Consider the following 18,435-nt stretch of genomic DNA (forward strand, 5'->3'; position numbering starts at 1 on the left):
TTTTTTTTTTTTTTTTTTTTTTTTTTTTTGAGGCAGAGTCTCACTGTGTCACACAGGCTGGAGTGCTGTGGTGCCTTCTTGGCTCACTGCAAGCTTTGCCTTCCAAGTTCAAGTGATTCCCATGCCTCAGCCTCCCAAGTAGTTAGGATTATACGCATGTGCCATGACGCCTGGCTAATTTTTGTAGTTTTTTAGTAGAGATGGGGTTTTGCCATGTTGGTCAGGCTGGTCTTGAACTCCTGACCTTAAGTGATCTGCCCACCTCGGCCTCCCAAAATGCTGGGATTATAGGCACGAGCCACCATGCCTTGCCTAAGTACACTTTAAGTACTGTTTTATCCTTATGACAACATTATAAGTAGGTATTATATCTATAACTCCCTTTGCAGATGAGGAAACTGAGGCACAATGAAATTAAGTATGGTTGCACAAATAGCTAGCTACATGTAATGTTCTGGAGCTAGAAACGAAAGCCTCAGTGGAGACCCCCTTGACATGTGCACCAGTTAGGAACTGCATTTGGCTGACAGCAGCACAGCTCCCTGTCCAGGCACCCCACCTCACCCTCTGGCTAATTATGAATTAAGTACAAATTTCTTCTTTCATGTAAGGAAGTTCCTGGGGTTAGTGGAGCTAGCGGAGACCATAATTTGTTATGCTATTCTTTTTCCTGGGAGGCTCATAATGACCAGTGAAAAATGGAAAATTGGTACTATGATGAGGGACCTCTCTGAGCCTCAGTTTCCTCACATGGAAATACAGGAGAATTGCTGCAGATGCTGCTCATTGCCTTAGAACACCTTTTCTCTTCTTTCCTTGTAACAGAATCTGAGCACTCTTTCATGTTAAAAACAGTTGGGTTTTCTACTCTTCCTTACAATTAGGTGTGGCCATATAACTAAGTTTTGGCTAACTGGATGCAACCAGAAATAGTATGCTGGATTCTTGTAAAGTTCTCCTGAAAAGGAAAAGAGACTGGCTCTGGTTGAACTCCTGCCTTTTTACGTTTTGCTCATCTGCAGAATATAGATGTGATGGCTGGCATCTCGGCAGTTATCTTGGACCATGAGGTAATCATGAGGATGGAATCCATGCACCTGACTGCTGAAGTAGAAAGAAAGATAGGGCCTGGGTCTCAGATGTCATGGAACACCAAACCAGCCCTAGACCACTAACCCCAGGAACTTCCTTACATGAAAGAAGAAATTTGTAGGTAATTCATAATTAGCCAGAGGGTGAGGTGGGATGCCTGGACAGGGAGCTGTGCTGCTGTCAGCCAAATGCAGTTCCTAACTGGTGCACATGTCAAGGGGGTCTCCACTGAGACTTTCGTTTCTAGCTCTAGGGCATTACATGTAGCATAGCAAGAAAAGGTCTGTAGGATGGGAAATGTTTCAGAGGCTGTTGAAGGACAGGGAGAGGGACTTTTGTGGGACTGGGGACCCGTATAGGCAATGAAGAACAGGAAGGTTCGGAACAGGCAACAGCAGCATCAGGGCCACGTGAGGCAGGGGGAACGCGGAGGGTAGGGTGCGGGAAACAGCAGACAGCCAGGCCTGGGCTGAGCACAGCAGCAGGGGCTGCTCAGGCTCCTCAGACCGGAGGTGCGGAAAGGAGCAAATTCTAATCAGCACCTGCTCGAGACAAACGGCGTTGCCCTTCCCAGTGACAGAACCACTAAGAGCCCAAAGCAAAGCACACGACCGTCGCGCACAAAATAATAACCAGGGAGGCTCGGTGCCTCTAAAATAAAACAGCAAGGATGCTTGTGAACAACAGTGACCCAAACACCTTTACATTTCCGAATGAACAACACAGTAACCAGGTTAGTGTCACCGGGACGCTGTCCAGGTCGCTTTGGACTGAAAACCTGATTTCTGGTGCTCTTTGAGTGTTATATTTCCTAATCGGTGGCCTGGGGGACCAGGCAGGTGTTCGGCAAATGTCTCAGCACATTTCACTCCCATACTTGATCTACGTGGATTCCACAGCCGTGTGTGAGAGCCTCAGGCGTCTACACCATACGCTACAAACACGCTTATCAAGTCGTCAACAATTTTCACACAACAGCAGACCCAAATCCAATACCTGGAGTTTATTTTCTAAATAATATGTTAAGAACATTGTTTTATATGTATGAGGATATTCACACACACACACACACACACACACACACACACACACACACACAATTGGCTATTGGCAGTCAGGTTTGTGGTTCCGTTTCTCCCTGTCCTGGTTCTTGGCTCCCCTCCTTTTCCCCACCCAGCCTGGGTCCCAGGGCGGAGCCTTCCCTTCTCCCGAGTTCAGTCCTAACAGCCCACGGCGGGGCTCCCTTACCATAGCCAGCGGCACAACTCCGATCAGGTCCTTTGGGCTCACATAGATCTTGGACACTCCCAAGTCAGACGTGATCTCTCCGGGGTACTCGACCTGCCAGGTGACCAGCTGCGTGGCTGGCAGGTCGCTGGGCTCTTCCACCTCCACGTCGATCTGCATGACCTCATAGGAGGCGCCATCCCCACTGGAGAGAAGACACAGAGAAGAAGAGCTTTAAGGGACTGATGAGGAATGGCAGGCTTGGCTGGGAGCAGGCAGCCCTTGGCCATTTCTCTCTGGACCTCCACATGTAACCAAAAGCACACATCCCCATAAAGAGCAATCAGGGATGTCATTCCAAAGTGAACAAGCCAGCTTTAACACGCTTTGCAGCATTTGCCTGGGCTTAGATACTGTCACTCCAGTTTCCAAAGTCCCTGGGCTGTGGGCTGCTCAGCTGCCCCAGAGCAGGTATTCGTGGATAATTATGGGACGCTGTGATTCCATTTCTTACAGGCTTCGCTTCCTTTTCCAATCTCCATTAGGAGCACGCTTTTCCTCACTCCCACAAATTTCTATGCAACTTCTATCGGATTTTCCAAAGCTCCAGCCAGATGGAGTTGGGTGCACAAATTTTAAGGATGTCTGAGGGTCACATGGCTCTGTTATCTGGCAGTGGTAAGACAGAATTGCAGAGCAACAGTGAGGTGGGCATGGCAGAGCAGGGTCGAGGGGGTCGCTGTGATGAACCCGGAGGAGGCGCCAGATGTTTTATGGAAATGGGAGTCACGGTGACCGAGAGTGGTTTTTAGACACTCGCTTTTCCTGTAAGCATACATGTAGAAACAAGTCCACCTAGGATTTTCTGGATTGTTCTTACAGGGCTCTAAGTAATTTAATTAGCTGGCTGCCTCGTCGTAGTGAGTTTTGGTATAATGTCTGTTCTTTTATGTGACAGGTAATAAAATGAAGACTTGGTGCCTGCCTCTACCTGAAGAGTAAGTGAACCGGGTGTGGGTGAGAATGAACAGAGGAACCCACTGAGGGAGGTGCTTTTTAAAGCCTCAGTGGCCAAAGCAACGTCTACCTGCCAGACTTTATACCACTGAGAAATGACCACTGAACTCTGACGTTTAGGAGAATAAGGTTTGTCCCTTTCTCTGAAAGGACATGTGGCAGAGCTATGACATTTTTATCACACCATCAAACTCACCTAAGTTTATCAGGAAGAAGCTCAGAGATAAACGGTGAGGCTTCCAGGGAGCCTTATTCTCAGGGAGGGAAGAGATGGAAAACTAGAATACCAGGAGAGATTCTAATGGACAGAGAAGGAAGGAGGGAAGGGGACAGAAAGACAGAGAGAGAGAAAGGAGGGAGAAAGAAATGGAAGGAGATAAACAGAAAGAAGGGAAAGATAAAAGTGATCACTTGAGATCAGGAGTTCGAGACCAGGTTGGCCAACAGGGCAAAACTCTGTCTCTACTAATAATACAAATATTAGGTGGGCGTGGTGGCATGTGTCTATAATCCCAGCTACTTGGGAGGCTGAGGCATGAGAATTGCTTGAACCTGGGAGGCAGAGGTTGCAGTGAGCTGTGATTACACCATGGCACTCCAGCCTGGGCGACAGAATGAAAATGGGTCTTAAAAAAAAAAGGAAAGAAAGATAGAAGAGGAGGGAGAGAGGAAAGCAAAGAGGAGAGGAGGGAGGGACCAGAGAAGTGAGATGGGAAGAGCTACCAAAAGAACGAACCCCAATTGCACAGGTCAGCCCTCCGCTTACGGAGTAGCTGTCATGGGCTGTGTGTAATGAAGGGGAAAAGATGACAGCTGGTTTTTGAATCCTGCAAAACTCACTCCCTTGTGGCTCCTGAAAGGAAGTTGTTTAACTCTTTGAGAAGCAGCTGCTCTGATAAAAAGTCATCAACAAATCGCCTAGGCCACTGTGGGCATTCTTCTCCCACATCTTGCTTTTCGTAAGAAAAGGATGCTGCTGCCTCTTTGAAGCCCCAGAGTGGCATTCTAATTCACGGCTAGAGGGAACTTGGAAGATGCTGGAATGCACCTCTGTTTTTGTATTCAAACTTTACAAGAACTTTGGTATGACTTTCCCATGTGACGAATGGAATAATCTCTTTTGTCTGTGCAGGGCCTTGCCTCCTGCTTTTAATCACAAAGAAAGGAATTCATGGAACAGAATTAGGATAGCGGCCTTTGAGCCTGCATAAGTGTAGCTTCCTGTACAATAACATGAGGCTGCCTTACATGTCACATCACACTCTAACCTACTTCCTTCTAGGTTCCCCGGCCTCAATTAAAAACCAGCAATCCTTGCTTCCACCGGAACGCGGGACATCTCCCACTCTTTAGAGTTTGCTTTACAAACAGTTCGTTTGCAAACAGTTTTTGGAGTTTGCTTTATCAGAAAAATCTTATAAATCCCTGAATATATTTAAGTTCTTGCCACCCTAGAAGTCTCACCTATAACACAATTCAGTGAATATAATGTAATAAGTGCTCCATTCACTTCACCTCATTTCACTCTTCCTGTAACCGTATTACTTCATGTAGAGTGAAACATGAACAAGCCATCAATATTGCCTACTCTACCTACAATTATGCCTACAATTTATGATTGTTCATATATTTATATTTTCCCCTTTTCTTTTTTTCATTAAAAAATTTTTTTAATTATACTTTAAGTTCTGGGGTACATGTGTAGATTGTGCAGGATTGTTACGTAGGTATACACGTGCCATGGTGGTTTGCTGCATCCATCCCCACGTCACCTACATTAGGTATTTCTCCTAATGTTATCCCTCCCCAACCTCCCCACCCCCTGCTATCCCTCCCCTAGCTCCCCCAACACCCTGACAGACCCCGGTGTGATGCTCCCATTCCTGTGTCCATGTGTTCTCGTTGTTCAACACCCACTTATGAGTGAGAACATGAGGTGTTTGGTTTTCTGTTCTTGTGTCAGTTTGCTGAGACTGATGGTTTCCAGCTTCAACTATATCCCTGCAAAGGAAACAAACTCATTCTTTTTTATGGCTGCATTGTATTGCATAGTGTATATGTGCTACATTTTCTTTGTCCAGTCTACTGGTGGGCATTTGGGTTGGTTCCGAGTCTTTGCTATCGTAAACATTGCTGCAATGAACATATGTGTGCATGTGTCTTTATAGTAGAACGATTTATAATCCTTTGGGTGTATACCCAGTAATGGGATTGCTGGGTCAAATGGTATTTCTATTTCTAGATCCTTGAAGAATCACCACACTGTCTTCCACAATAGTTGCACTAATTTACGTTCCCACCAGTGGTGTAAAAGTGTTCCTATTTCTCCACATCCCCTCCAGCATCTGTTGTCTCCAGATATTTCAATGATCATCATCCTAATTGGCATGAGATGGTATCTCAATGTGGTTTTGATTTGCATTTCTCTAATGACCAGTGATGATGAGCATTTTTCATATGTTTGTTGGCTGCATAAATATGTTCTTTTGAAAAAAGTGTCTGTTCATATCCTTCACCTATTTTTTGATGGGGTTGTTTTTTTCTTGTACATTTGTTTAAGTTCTTTGTAGATTCTGGTACTAGCCCTTTGTCAGATGGGTAGATTGCAAAATTTTTTTCCCATTCTGTTGGTTGCCAGTTCACTCTAATGATAGTTTCTTTTGCTGTGCAGAAGCTCTCAAGTTTAATTAGATCCCATTTGTCTATTTTGGCTTTTGTTGCCATTGCTTTTGGTGTTTTAGTCATGAAGTCCTTGCCTACACCTATGTCCTGAATGGTATTGTCTAGGTTTTCTTCTAGGGTTTTTACGGTGTTAGGTCTTATGTTTAAATCTTTAATCCATCTGGAGTTAATTTTTGTATAAGGTGTAAAGAAGGGGTCCAGTTTCAGCTTTCAAAATATGGCTAGCCAGTTTTCCCAACACCATTGATTAAATAGGAAATTCTTTCTCCATTGCTCGTTTTTGCCAGGTTTGTCAAAGATCAGATGGTTGTAGTTGTGTGGTATTACTTCTGAAGCCTCTGTTCTGTTTCATTTGTCTCTATGTCTATTTTGGTACCAGTACCATGCTGTTTTAATTACTGCAGCCTTGTAGTATAGTTTGAAGTCAGGGAGCATGATGCCTCCAGCATTGTTTTTTGCTTAGGATTGTCTTGGCTATGTGGGCTCTTTTTTGGTTTTATATGAAGTTTAAGGTAGTTTTTACCAGCTCTGTGAAGAAGGTCAATGATAGCTTGATGCGGATAGCATTGAATCTATAACTTCTATAAATTACTTTGGGCAGTATGGCCATTTTCACGATACTGATTCTTCCTATCCATGAGCATGGAATGTTTTTCCTTCTGTTTGTGTCCTCTCTTACTTCCTTCAGCAGTGGTTTATAGTTCTTCTTGAAGAGGTCCTTCACATTCTTTGTTAGTTGTATTCCTAGGTATTTTATTCATTTTGCAGCAATTGTGAATGGGAGCTTGCTCATGATTTGGCTCTCTGTCTGTTATTGGTGTATAGGAATGCTTGTGATTTTTGTACATTAATTTTGTATCCCAAGACTTTGCTGAAGTTGCTTATCAACTTGAGATCTTGGGCTAACACAATGGTGTCTTCTAAATATACAATCATGTCATTTGATTTCCTCTTTTCCTAATTGAATACCCTTTATTTCTTTTTCTTGCTTGATTGCTCAGGCCAGAACTTCCAATGCTATGTTGAATAGGAGTGTTGAGAGAGGGCATCCTTGTCTTTTGCCAGTTTTCAAAGGGAATGCTTCCAGTTTTTCCCCATTCAGTATGATATTGGCTGTGGGTTTGCCATAGCTTTTATTATTTTGAGATACGTTCCATGGATACCTAGTTTATTATTAAGAGTTTTTAGCATAATTTTTTCAAAGGCCTTCTCTGTATCTATTGAGATAATCAATTGGTTTTTGTCTTTGGTTCTGTTTATATGATGGATTATATTTATAGATTTGCATATGTTAAACCAGCCTTGCATCACCAGGATGACGCCAACTTGATTGTGATGGATAAGCTTTTTGATGTGTTGTTGGATTTGGTTTGCCTGTATTTTATTGAAGATTTTTGCATCAATGTTCATCATGGATATTGGCCTTAAATTTTCTTTTTTGGTTGTGTCTCTGCCAGGTTTTGGTATTAGGAGTTAGTCTCATAAAATGAGTTAGGGAGGATTCCCTCTTTTTGTATTATGTGTAATAGTTTCTGAAGGAATGGTACCAGGTTTTCTTTTTACCTCTGGTAGAATTCGACTGTGAACTTGTCTGGTCCAGGACTTTTTTTGGTTGGTAGGTTATTAATTGCCGCCTCAACCTCAGACCTTGTTATTTTATTCAGGGATTCAACTTCTTCCTGGTTTAGTCTTGGGAGGGTGAAAGTGTCCAGGAATTTATCCATTTCTTCTAGATTTACTGGTTTATGTGCATAGAGATGTTTGCAGTAATCTCTGATGGTAGTTTGTATTTCTGTGGAATCAGTGGTGATATCCCCTTTAACATTTTTTACTGTATCTATTCGATTCTTCTATCTTTTTTTTAGATCCCTTTCCTGGTCAAGATGTATAAACAAGGTCTGTTTTCAGCCACCTACCCTCTCTATGAAGCAGTGATGAAAATACCCTAAGTTGGGACTTCTTAACCCAGGACTATGTCATCCTTCAGGAAGGTTGCATCTTGAACTTGTGAGAGAACCATCGTATGTGTGGATTTTCTTGAAAGATTCCTTAGCTTGTATGGGTTCCCCAATAGTTCATATATAGTAGGGTCCTGAACCAAGTTCCTGACAATTTCCTTTATAAATTCTGCACTTGGAGATCTTACTGGAATATTTCATCATGTGTATCTTGACGAAATTTGAATTTTAATGCCCTTTAAAAATATTTTGCATCTAGCATCTTCCTGAACTCTTGCATAGTAGGCAATATTGATCAAGTCTTCATGTTTCACTCTACAGACAAGGACTGTGCATTTGCAGTTTGTGGGTTTAATTGTCAGACAGTACATGTCCTGAAAAGAGTGGTCATGTTTATCTTGTTGCATTTTGTGCTTATGACAGAGTGTAATTCCCGACATTCATCAGACGGGAATCTGATGGATTGTGGGAGATAAATACAGTCAGTTCAAGAGAAGTTTATAAAATATATCTGGTTAAAGCAGTGATTTTCCACCTCCCATGCATTCAAATTGCCTAGAGGAACTTCACAAATAAATCAACGTTCAGGCATCATCCTTACAGATTTCTGATTATTCCTGATTGGAGCCAGGGTCAGAGGTATTTGAACCAGAGTGACTCTATCTTGAGTGAGGGCTGGGAAATGAGGCTGGGACTTGCTGGGCTGCGTTCTCAGAAAGTTAGGCATTCCTGGCCTCTAGATGTTTATGGTTAAGGGAACAAATTGATAGCATTTACTAAACAGACCCAGACTTGGGAGTATCCTCATATCCTGATATCTGGAGAACAAAGATATTCCTAATTTTGCTTTAAAGTTAATAATATTGCCAGGTGTGGTGGCTCATGCCTGTAATCCTAGCACTTTGGGAGGCTGAGTTGGGTGGATCACTTGAGGTCAGAAGTTCGAGACCAGCCTGGCCAATGTGGTGAAACCTCATCTCTACTAAAAAAACAAAACAAAACAAAACAAAACATTAGCCTGGTGTGGTGGCATGTGCCTGTAATCCCAGCTACTGGGGAGGCTGAGGCAGGAGAATTGCTTGAGCCCAGGAGACAGAGGTTGAAGTGAGCTGAGATCATGCCACTGCCCTTGAGCCAGGGTGACAGAGTGAGACCCCATCTCAAAAACAAAAAAATAAAGATAACCACATTGATTCTTGCAAAATAGAGTAATTAAGAAAATTAATCCTTTATCACAAACTTTTGTAGCAGAGCACATCTCCCCATATACACAAGCATTGTACCTGGGGTGGACAGGTTCCTCCTCTTACTTTTGGGAATGTCCTACTCTGTCCATGGAGTCGCTGTCCTTTCAACACTGTACTTTCTTAATAAGCTTGCTTTTGCTTTACACTGTGGACTTGCCCTGAATTCCTTCTTGCACAAGATCTAAGAACCTCTCTTGGGGTCTGGACCTCTTTCCTGTAACACGTTTCTGGTGACCACAGATAGGACCACAGTGCAGAAACCCTGACCCAGGAACTACCTTTGGGTAAGTGTGGGGTCCTGTAACATATTTCTGGCAAACCTCAAATGGAAGATACTGAAGAGACCCCCAGCCCAAAGGAAAATCATCTGCATGCACCAATTGGCTAACTTAGGGTAAATGGGGTGCACATACCTGGTAAATAATGGGATTGGGTTAGAGGCCCAACTTAGGGTAGTTACAGTCTCTCCAAGACAGAGTGGGTTAGAGGCCCCTCTTAATAAAAGGCAAGGACACCTGACCAACCTTGGGTTACAGGCCCAACCTTGGGTTAGGGCCCAACTTACTTCCTTCTAAGTTTCAGGGGGTTAGAGGCCCCTCTTAGTAAAGGCCCTCTCGGCTAAGAGCAGGTTTGCAGGCTATGCTCTTCATATTAATCCACCTTTTCCTCCCTCCTGCATGATTGAGTTTCTTGGTTGCTGTCTCTGCTTTATTGCCATTTTCAGGAAACTTCACTGGATCTTAGAGATTTTAACTTACTCTTTTCCTAAGCGCCTCCCGATTTCCGTCCTTCTGCTTGTGAAACGTGGGGAGCAAAAAGCATTGATAGCTCCGTCTCTAAAATTTCTGATTGAGATTTGGTATTTAACAGCTATGAGCAATGAGACTAGATATATGTGGTTATGCTTTGTTGCCTCTATGCTGACTAGGTGTGCTTGAGAAGCACCAGGAAGGAAATCAGGGGACTCTCCTCTTTGCTGTTTTGTTTCATTTTGCACACTAATAAAACTTCTTTCCTTTCTTGGATTCAGGCAAACCGGCTTTGCTTGTCCACTGTTGCCTAGAACCTGCTTGCTCTGGTCCTTCTCATCTAAATCCTCTTCATTTCCTTTGCCTTATTTGACATTTTTGTTGAAGTCCATGTTGTGGTTCATCTAAGATTCACGGCTCAGCTCAATTACATTATTTAGATAGTGTGAATAAGAGAATTCAGTTTTTGGCAGGGATCCCCTCATTAATGCAGCTGGCCTTTAAATCCTCTCTTTCCCATTTTAGTGGAACCTGGCCAGTGGCAATACAATCCCGCAGCTTTGGAAATTTTCTTTCAGCATCACCTGCCTCTTTCATGGGAACCATGGCATCGATTCCAAAGAACTCACCACTAGGATGTATTCTTGAGCATTGGGACAAGTTTCAACTGAATAGGCTTAAGAAGAGAAAACTGGTGTTTCCATGTAATATAATAGTATTTGGCTTCGGTATTATTTGGAAAACCAAGAGAAATGGCCTCCTACTGGAACTATGGCCTTTAAGACTATACTTCAAGTCAATTTGTTTTGTAAGCGGGAGGGAAAATAAGATGAAATACCATATGTTCAAGCATTTTTGCTGCTCAGTCAGGACAAAACCCTGCAGCAGGCATATGCCTGTTGGATGAGAGGAAAATTAGAAAAAGAGCCAGACAGAGTCCTGTTTATGTGATGGATTATATTTATTGATTTGCATATGTTGAACCAGCCTTGCATCCCAGGGATGAAGCTCACTTGATCGTGGTGGATAAGCTTTTTGATGTGCTACTGGATTCGGTTTGCCAGTATTTTGAGGATTTTTCGCATTGATGTTCATCGTGGATATTGGCCTGAAATTTTCTTTTGTTATGTCTCTGCCAGGTTTTGGTATCAAGGATGATGCTGGCCTTATTAAATAAATTAGGGAGGAGTCCTTCTCTTTGGATTGTTTGCAATAGTTTCAGAAGGAATGGTACCACCTCCTTTTTGCACCTCTGGTAGAATTTGGCTGTGACTCTGTCTAGTTCTGGGCTTTTTTGGTTGGTAGGCTATTAATTACTGCCTCAGTTTCAGAACTTGTTATTGGTCTATTCAGGGATATCACTTCTTCCTGGTTTAGTCTTGGGAGGATGTACGTGTCCAGGAATTTATCCATTTCTTCTAGATTTTCTGGTTTATTTGTGTAGAGGTGTTTCTAGTATTTTCTGATGATAGTTTGTATTTTCTGTGAGATTGATGGTGATATCCCCTTTATCATTTTTTTGTCATGTCTATTCTAATCTCTTTTTTTTATTAGTCTGGCTAGCAGTCTATCTATTTTGTTAATATTTTCAAAAAACAGCTCCTGGATTCATTGATTTTTTAAGGGTTTTTCATGTCTCTATCTCCTTTGGTTCTGCTTTGTTCTTATTTCTTGTCTTCTGCTGGCTTTTAAATTTGTTTGCTCTTGCTTCTCTAGTTCTTTTAATTGTGATGTTAGGGTGTCAATTTTAGATCTTAACATATCTCAAAATAATAAGAGCTATTTATGACAAACCCATAGCCAATATCATACTGAATATGCGAAAGCTGGAAGTATTCCCTTTGAAAACCGACACAAGACAAGGATGCCCTCTCTCACCGCTCCTATTCAACATAGTATTGGAAGTTCTAGCCAGGGCAATCAGCCGAGAGAAAGAAACAAAGGATATTCAAATAGGAGAAGAGGGAGTCGAATTGTTTCTTTGCAGATGATAGGATTGTATGTTTAGAAAACACCATCATCTCAGCCCAAAACTCTTTAAGCTGATAGCAACTTCAGCAAAGTCTCAGGACAGAATATCAATGTGCAAATATCATAAGCATTCCTATGCACTAGTAATAGATAAGCAGAGAGCCAAGTCATGAATGAACTCCCATTCACAATTGCTATAAAGAAAATAAAAATACTAGGAATACAACTTACAAAGAATATGAAGGACTTCTTCAACAAGGACTACAAACCGCTGCTCAAGAAAATAAGAGAGGACACAAACAAATGAAAAACATTCCATGCTCATAGATAGGAAGAATCAATCTTGTGAAAATGGCCATACTGCTCAAGGTAATTTATAGATTCAATACGATTTCCATCAAGCTACCACTGATTTTCTTCACAGAACTAGACAAAATTATTTTAAATTTCATATAGAGCCAAAAGTGTCTGTATAGCCAAGACGATACTAAGCAAAAAGAACAAAGCTGGAGGCATCATGCTACCTGACTTCAAACTATACTACAAGCCTATAGTAACCAAAACAGCAAGGTACTGTTACCAAAATAGAAATATAGACCAATGGAACAGAACAGAGCCCTCAGAAATAACACCACACATCTATAATCATCTGATCTTCAACAAACCTGACAAAAAAAGGAATGGAGAAAGGATACCCTATTTAATAAATGGTGCTGGGAAAACTGGCTAGCCATATGCAGAAAACAGAAACCAGACCCCTTCTTTACACCTTATACAATAACTAACTCAAGATGGATTAAAGACTTAAACATAAAACCTAAAACCATAAAAACACTAGAAGAAAACCTAGGCAATACCACTCAGGACATAGGCATGGGCAAAGACATCATGACTAAAACAGCAAAAGCAATGGCAACAAAAGCCAAAATAGACAAATGGGATCTAATTAAACTTAAGAACTGCTGCACAGAAAAGAAGCAGGCAACCTAGGGAATGGGAGGAAATTTTTGCAATCTATCCATCTGGCAAAGGTGTAGTATCCAGAATCCACAAGGAACTTACACAAATTTACAAGAACAACAACAACAGCAAAAAAACAACATCAAAAACTGGGCAAAGGCTATGAACAGACACTTCTCAAAAGAAGACATTTATGCAGCCAATAAACATATGAAAGATAGTTCATCATCACTGGTCAGTCGAGAAATGCAAATCAAACCACATCAAGATACCATCTCATGCCAGTTAGAATGGCAATCATTAAAAAGTCAAAAAACAACAGATGCTGGAGAGGATGTGGAGAAATAAGAACGCTTTTACACTGTTGGTAGGAGTGTAAATTAGTTCAACCATTGTGGAAGACAGTGTGGCGATTCCTCAAGGATCTAGAACCAGAAATACGATTTGATGCAGCAATCCCATTATGGGATGTATATACAAAGGATTATAAATCATTATACTATAAAGACACGTGCACATGTATGTTTATTGCAGCACTGTTTACAATAGCAAAGACTTGGAACCAACCCAAATACTCATCAGTGATAGGCTGGTTAAGGAAATGTGGCACATATACACTATGCAACACTATGCAGCCATAAAAAAGAATGAGTTCTGTAATCCCGGCACTTTGGGAGGCCAAGGCGGGTGGATCACAAGGTCAAGAGATTGAGACCGTCCTGGCCAACATGGTGAAACCCCGTCTCTGCTAAAAATACAAAAACATTAGCTGGGTGTGGTGGCACACGCCTGTAGTCCCAGCTACCTGGGAGGCTGAGGCAGGAGAATTGCTTCAATCCGGGAGACGGAGGTTGCAGTGAGCCGAGATCGCACCACTGCACTCCACCCTGCCGCCTGGTGATGGAGTGAAACTCTGCCTCCTAAAAACAAAAACAAAAACAAAAAACAAAAAACAAAAAACAAAAAACAAAAAACAAAAAAAGAAAAAAAAAAAAGAATGAGTTCATGTCCTTTGCAGGGACATGGATGAAGCTGTAAGCCATTATTCTCAGCAAACTGACATAAGAACAGGAAACCAAACATCTCATGTTCTCACTTATAAACGGGAGTTGAAAAATAAGAACTCATGGACACAGGGAGGGGAACATCACACACTGGGGCCTTTCAGGGGTAGGGGGTAAGGGGAACGAGAACATTAGGACAAATACCTAAAGCATGCGGGGCTTAAAACCTAGATGATGGTTTAATAGGTGCAGCAAACCACGATGACACATGTATACCTACGTAACAAACCTGTGTGTTCTGCACATGTATCCCAGAACTTAAAGTAAAATAAAATAAAATTAAAAAGAAAAGAAAACTGGCCATTGGAAGAGGGATTGCCAGGCATCCCAAAGGGAGCCATTGGGACCTCAACCGATGATGGCTGAAATAGACAGGCAACCGCAAGAGTGATGGGCCCAAGACCTTCCACCACAGTTCCCACTGGACAACTAGCCATATCTCTGGAGGAGCTTCAGGCAATTCTTGATGTGGAAGGTAAGAATATTAACTTCCCTCTGGAATGCTTACCCTGTTTTCACTCATTATAATGGGCCTCTGTCACCCCAAAACTCTATGGTCAAGGGGATAGATGGACAAGTCCGTAGATGTCATTTTATGAGTCCTTTAAGCTGCTCTTCAGGGACTTTGGCTTTCTCCTGAATCCCCACCCCACACCCCACCCCAAAAGATACTACTGTTTTAAAAAAAAAAGTAGTATCTTTTGGAAACCACAAGGCAGATAGAAATTGTTCCTTCTCCTTTCCTGTGAATAAGTATCAGGCTTTGTTTTTAGAAGCTCCTGATGTAACACTTAAAGTATGCCAGACTTTGAATCCAGCTACCTGTTTGCCTGAACCCCCAGGCACCCTAGGTCATTCTTGTATTCAAGTTATGGAGCAAGTTGACTCCAGCCATCTGTATTTAAAATATGATCCTCTAGATAATCCCGAGGCAGAATGGTTTACTTGTGGAAGTCTCTCTGTGCACCAGGGAAAAAGGACAGCAAACTGTTAATACTGGGTGCTAATCAGTAAAAAGTAGTTGAACATTTGCATGAGTCTACTCATTGGAAAAGGGATTCCCTGTTTCAATCAATGTTTCACCTTTTTTATAGGAAAAGGCTTACTTAAAACAGAAAAGTAGGTAACTTGGGCCTGTGAACTCTGTTTCAGAATAACCCAAATAACCTCTCCACTTTTGGGTATAAGTTGGAACCATGCGGAGAGTAACTTATTTACCCAGTGGGCACAGACTTTAGTTTCTCTACATAATCAGATGAACTGTTGAGTATGTGGAGAATTTTCACTTTCCCTGGCATATTCAATGGACCAAGTCAAGTTTACAGGGATGTTACTAGGATTGGGAAACTGAACACCATAAACACAACCCCTCTTTTCCCATGTGTCATAGCCACACAGGCCTCAGCCCCTTCCCTCGTATGAAGAGACAAGAAAGCACATTTCTAATCTAACTAGAACACAGCTAAACTCCAGCCCAACTTCAGGTTATGCTATACATGATGAATGTGGGTGAGCAGCTGCTCCAGTGCAGGACTTAGGCAAAGCGCCTGTATGTTTTGAAAGGCACGATAAAAGTCACCGCCAGACTGAAACCCATGATATGGGACGGCTGTTGCCTCAACAATGGAATCAGACCCTTCTTCTAACAGACCAGGTGTGGATGGGATGGCAAGATAATTTGCCAACAATGAGGGACTACCGTTCTCCTTGGGGATGGTTATGGGCTTGTGGAACTCATGGCTGGCCATACTTACCTCATAACTGGACTGGAAGATGTATATGGGGTCATGCTTATCTCTTAGGATGTATCCTCACCAAATTGGACTCTCTCTCATCAAACTGGAAAATTGTAAATGTCAGGCCTGGCCATGATAGCCTTGGTGACCTGCACATACACCTCCTGAGAGTCTCCAGGAGCCAGAAAGTCTAAAGTCATCAGATGCCACACAGAGCAGTCAAATGACTGGTTCCTGCCTCAACCAATTGCTGTCCTCCTGCAACATTCGACCATTGTTCCTGCTCAACCTTGCAAAATTTCCCCTTAGACATTAGGTTTCTCAAGAACCCCACCCCTGCAACTATGTAATTTACCACACCCTCCCCTCTGCTTTCGACCCATAACCCCTACCCTTGTGAGCATGCCTGTTTGTAATGGACAATCCCTACCCTTGTGACCATGCCTGTTTGTAATGGATAACCCCCACCCTTGTGACCATGCATCCCATGACACCCTCCCCCTCCCTAAAATAGATTACCACCTTTAACTGACCATTGCCACAACCTACATAACCAGTTCCCATTCCTACGCCCTTCCCCTAACTCCTTTCTCCGACTTGCCTGCTTGCATGCAAGCACAAAATAAAGCAGCCTTGCTGCCCACAGGAAGCCTGCCTGGTGGTCTCTTTACACAAGTCATATGCCTAACAGTAAAAGGTCTCCACAGGTGACAAAAAAGGGCATCTTGATGGTTTTATCCAATGACTGTATTTTCCCCTCAGGCAGCTACAATCAATATCCAGTTACAAGCTGAAGCCTTAGCCAAGCACATGGCTGCAGCTTTCCATAATGCATGCCATGGTGGTAGCCTTCTAACTGAGGAAACTTCTCAGATTAGGCAGGTAGCCTTGCAAAATCATGTGGCTTTGGACATTTTAACAGCATCACAAGGGATAACTTGTGCTTTGATCAAAACCGAATGTTGTGTATATGTTCCAGACTATTCACATAATATTACCCAGGCTATGAAAGCTTTAGACACTCACGTCTCTGTCACTGATGCACTATCAGTCCACCCTCTATCGGCTTGGTTCCAATAACTGCCCAGTTCTTGGAAAGCCTTCCTGTTTAGTTCACTGGGGGTATTTACTTATTTTGCTTTGCTGTTGTGGCATATATTGTGGTTGTGCTCTTTGTGCAGGAGTGCAAGACAGGCTCACTCAATGCTTTCATAAATTGGACACTTGCTAATCTTCCCAATATCACTTTTTGTTGGAACTCAGAGTGAGGAACAACCCTCACCAGACCAATGCCCTCTGACTGAGCGTCTCCCTACCCTCAATGAAAGAGACCCTAATAGTTAGGCAGGAATATCATCACCCCATTCAGCCTGAAGAAGTTACAGAAGATGGATCTTCATCCCTCTGCAACTCTTTGGATGAAGGGTCCTGTTGGAAAGGGTGGGGGGGGAGATATGTCAGAGGAATTCAAACCACAGCGACTCCATCTTGAGTGAGGGCTGGGAAAATGAGGCTGGCACTTGCTGGGCTGTGTTCTAGAAAGTTAGGCATTCCTGGCCTCTAGATGTTCACAGTTAAGGAACAAATTAATAATGTTTACTAAACAGACCCAGACTTGGGAGTGTCCTGGTATCCTGATAGCAGGAGAACAAAGGCATTCCTAATTTTGCTTTAAAGATAATAATATCAATTCTTGCAAAATATAGTACTTAAGAAAATAAACCTTTATCACAAACCCTGTAGCAGACATCTCCCCATATGACCAGCGTTGTACCGAGTGTGGACGCCTTCCTCCTCTTACTTTCGGGAGCGTCCTGCTCTGTCTATGGAGTAGCTGTCCTTTTACCACTTTACTTTTTATTTATTTTTTCTAGCATCAGAGTGAACAGGCAACCTATAGAATGGGAGAAAATGTTTGCAATCTACTTATCTGACAGAAGTCTAATATCTAGAATCTATAAGGAACTTAAACAAATTTACAAGAAAAAAACAAATAACTTCATCAAAAAGTAGGCAAAGGATATGAACAGACCCTTCACAAAAGAAGACATTTATGTGGTCAACAAACATATATATATATATATAAATCTCATCACTGATCATTAGAGAAATGCAAATCAAAACCACAGTGAGATACCATCTCGTGGCAGTCAGAATGGCGATCATTAAAGAGTCAGGAGACAACAGATGCTGGCTAGGCTGTGGAGAAATAGGAATGGTTTTACACTGTTGGTGGGAGTGTAAATTAGTCCAAACATTGTGGAAGACAGCGTGGTGATTCCTCAAGGATCTAGAGCCAGAAATACCACTTGACCCAGCAATCCCATTAGTGGGTATACACCCAAGGAATTACAAATCATTCTACCACTTTACTTTCTTAATAAACTTGCTTTTGCTTTGCACTGTGAACTTGCCCTGAATTCTTTCTTGTGGGAGACCCAAGAACCTCTCCTGGGGTCTGGATCAGGACCTCTTTCCTGAATCGGTTTTTGTCCTTTCCTTTCCCCCTCCCTTCCCTCCCTCCTTTCCCTCCCTTCTTTCCTTCCTTCCTTCCCTCCCTCCCTCCCTTCCTTCCCTCTTTCCTTCCTCCCTCCCTCCTTCTCTCCCTCCCTCCTTCCCTCCTTCCCTTCCTTCCCTCTTTCCTTCCTTCCTCCCTCCCTCCCTCCCTTCCCTCTTTCCTCCCTCCCTCCCTCCCTTCCTTCCTTCCCTCTTTCCTTCCTCCCTCCCTCCCT

The 18,435-nt window shown here is 42.6% G+C and overlaps 1 protein-coding gene across 1 annotated transcript in view; it reads right to left on the minus strand.

The window, feature by feature from the left end:
- TMEM132D (transmembrane protein 132D) overlaps window positions 1–18,435 on the minus strand; it is an 844,637-nt gene that overhangs the window by 263,413 nt on the left and 562,789 nt on the right. Inside the window, exon 4 of the mRNA XM_032244203.1 lies at window positions 2,341–2,524. Within this exon, the coding sequence (XP_032100094.1) occupies window positions 2,341–2,524 (184 nt within the window). The remainder of the gene's footprint in view (window positions 1–2,340; window positions 2,525–18,435) is intronic.

Source organism: Sapajus apella, unplaced genomic scaffold, assembly GCF_009761245.1.
Source record: "Sapajus apella isolate SASKATOON/1434 unplaced genomic scaffold, GSC_monkey_1.0 scaffold2, whole genome shotgun sequence".
Lineage (NCBI taxonomy): Eukaryota > Metazoa > Chordata > Mammalia > Primates > Cebidae > Sapajus > Sapajus apella.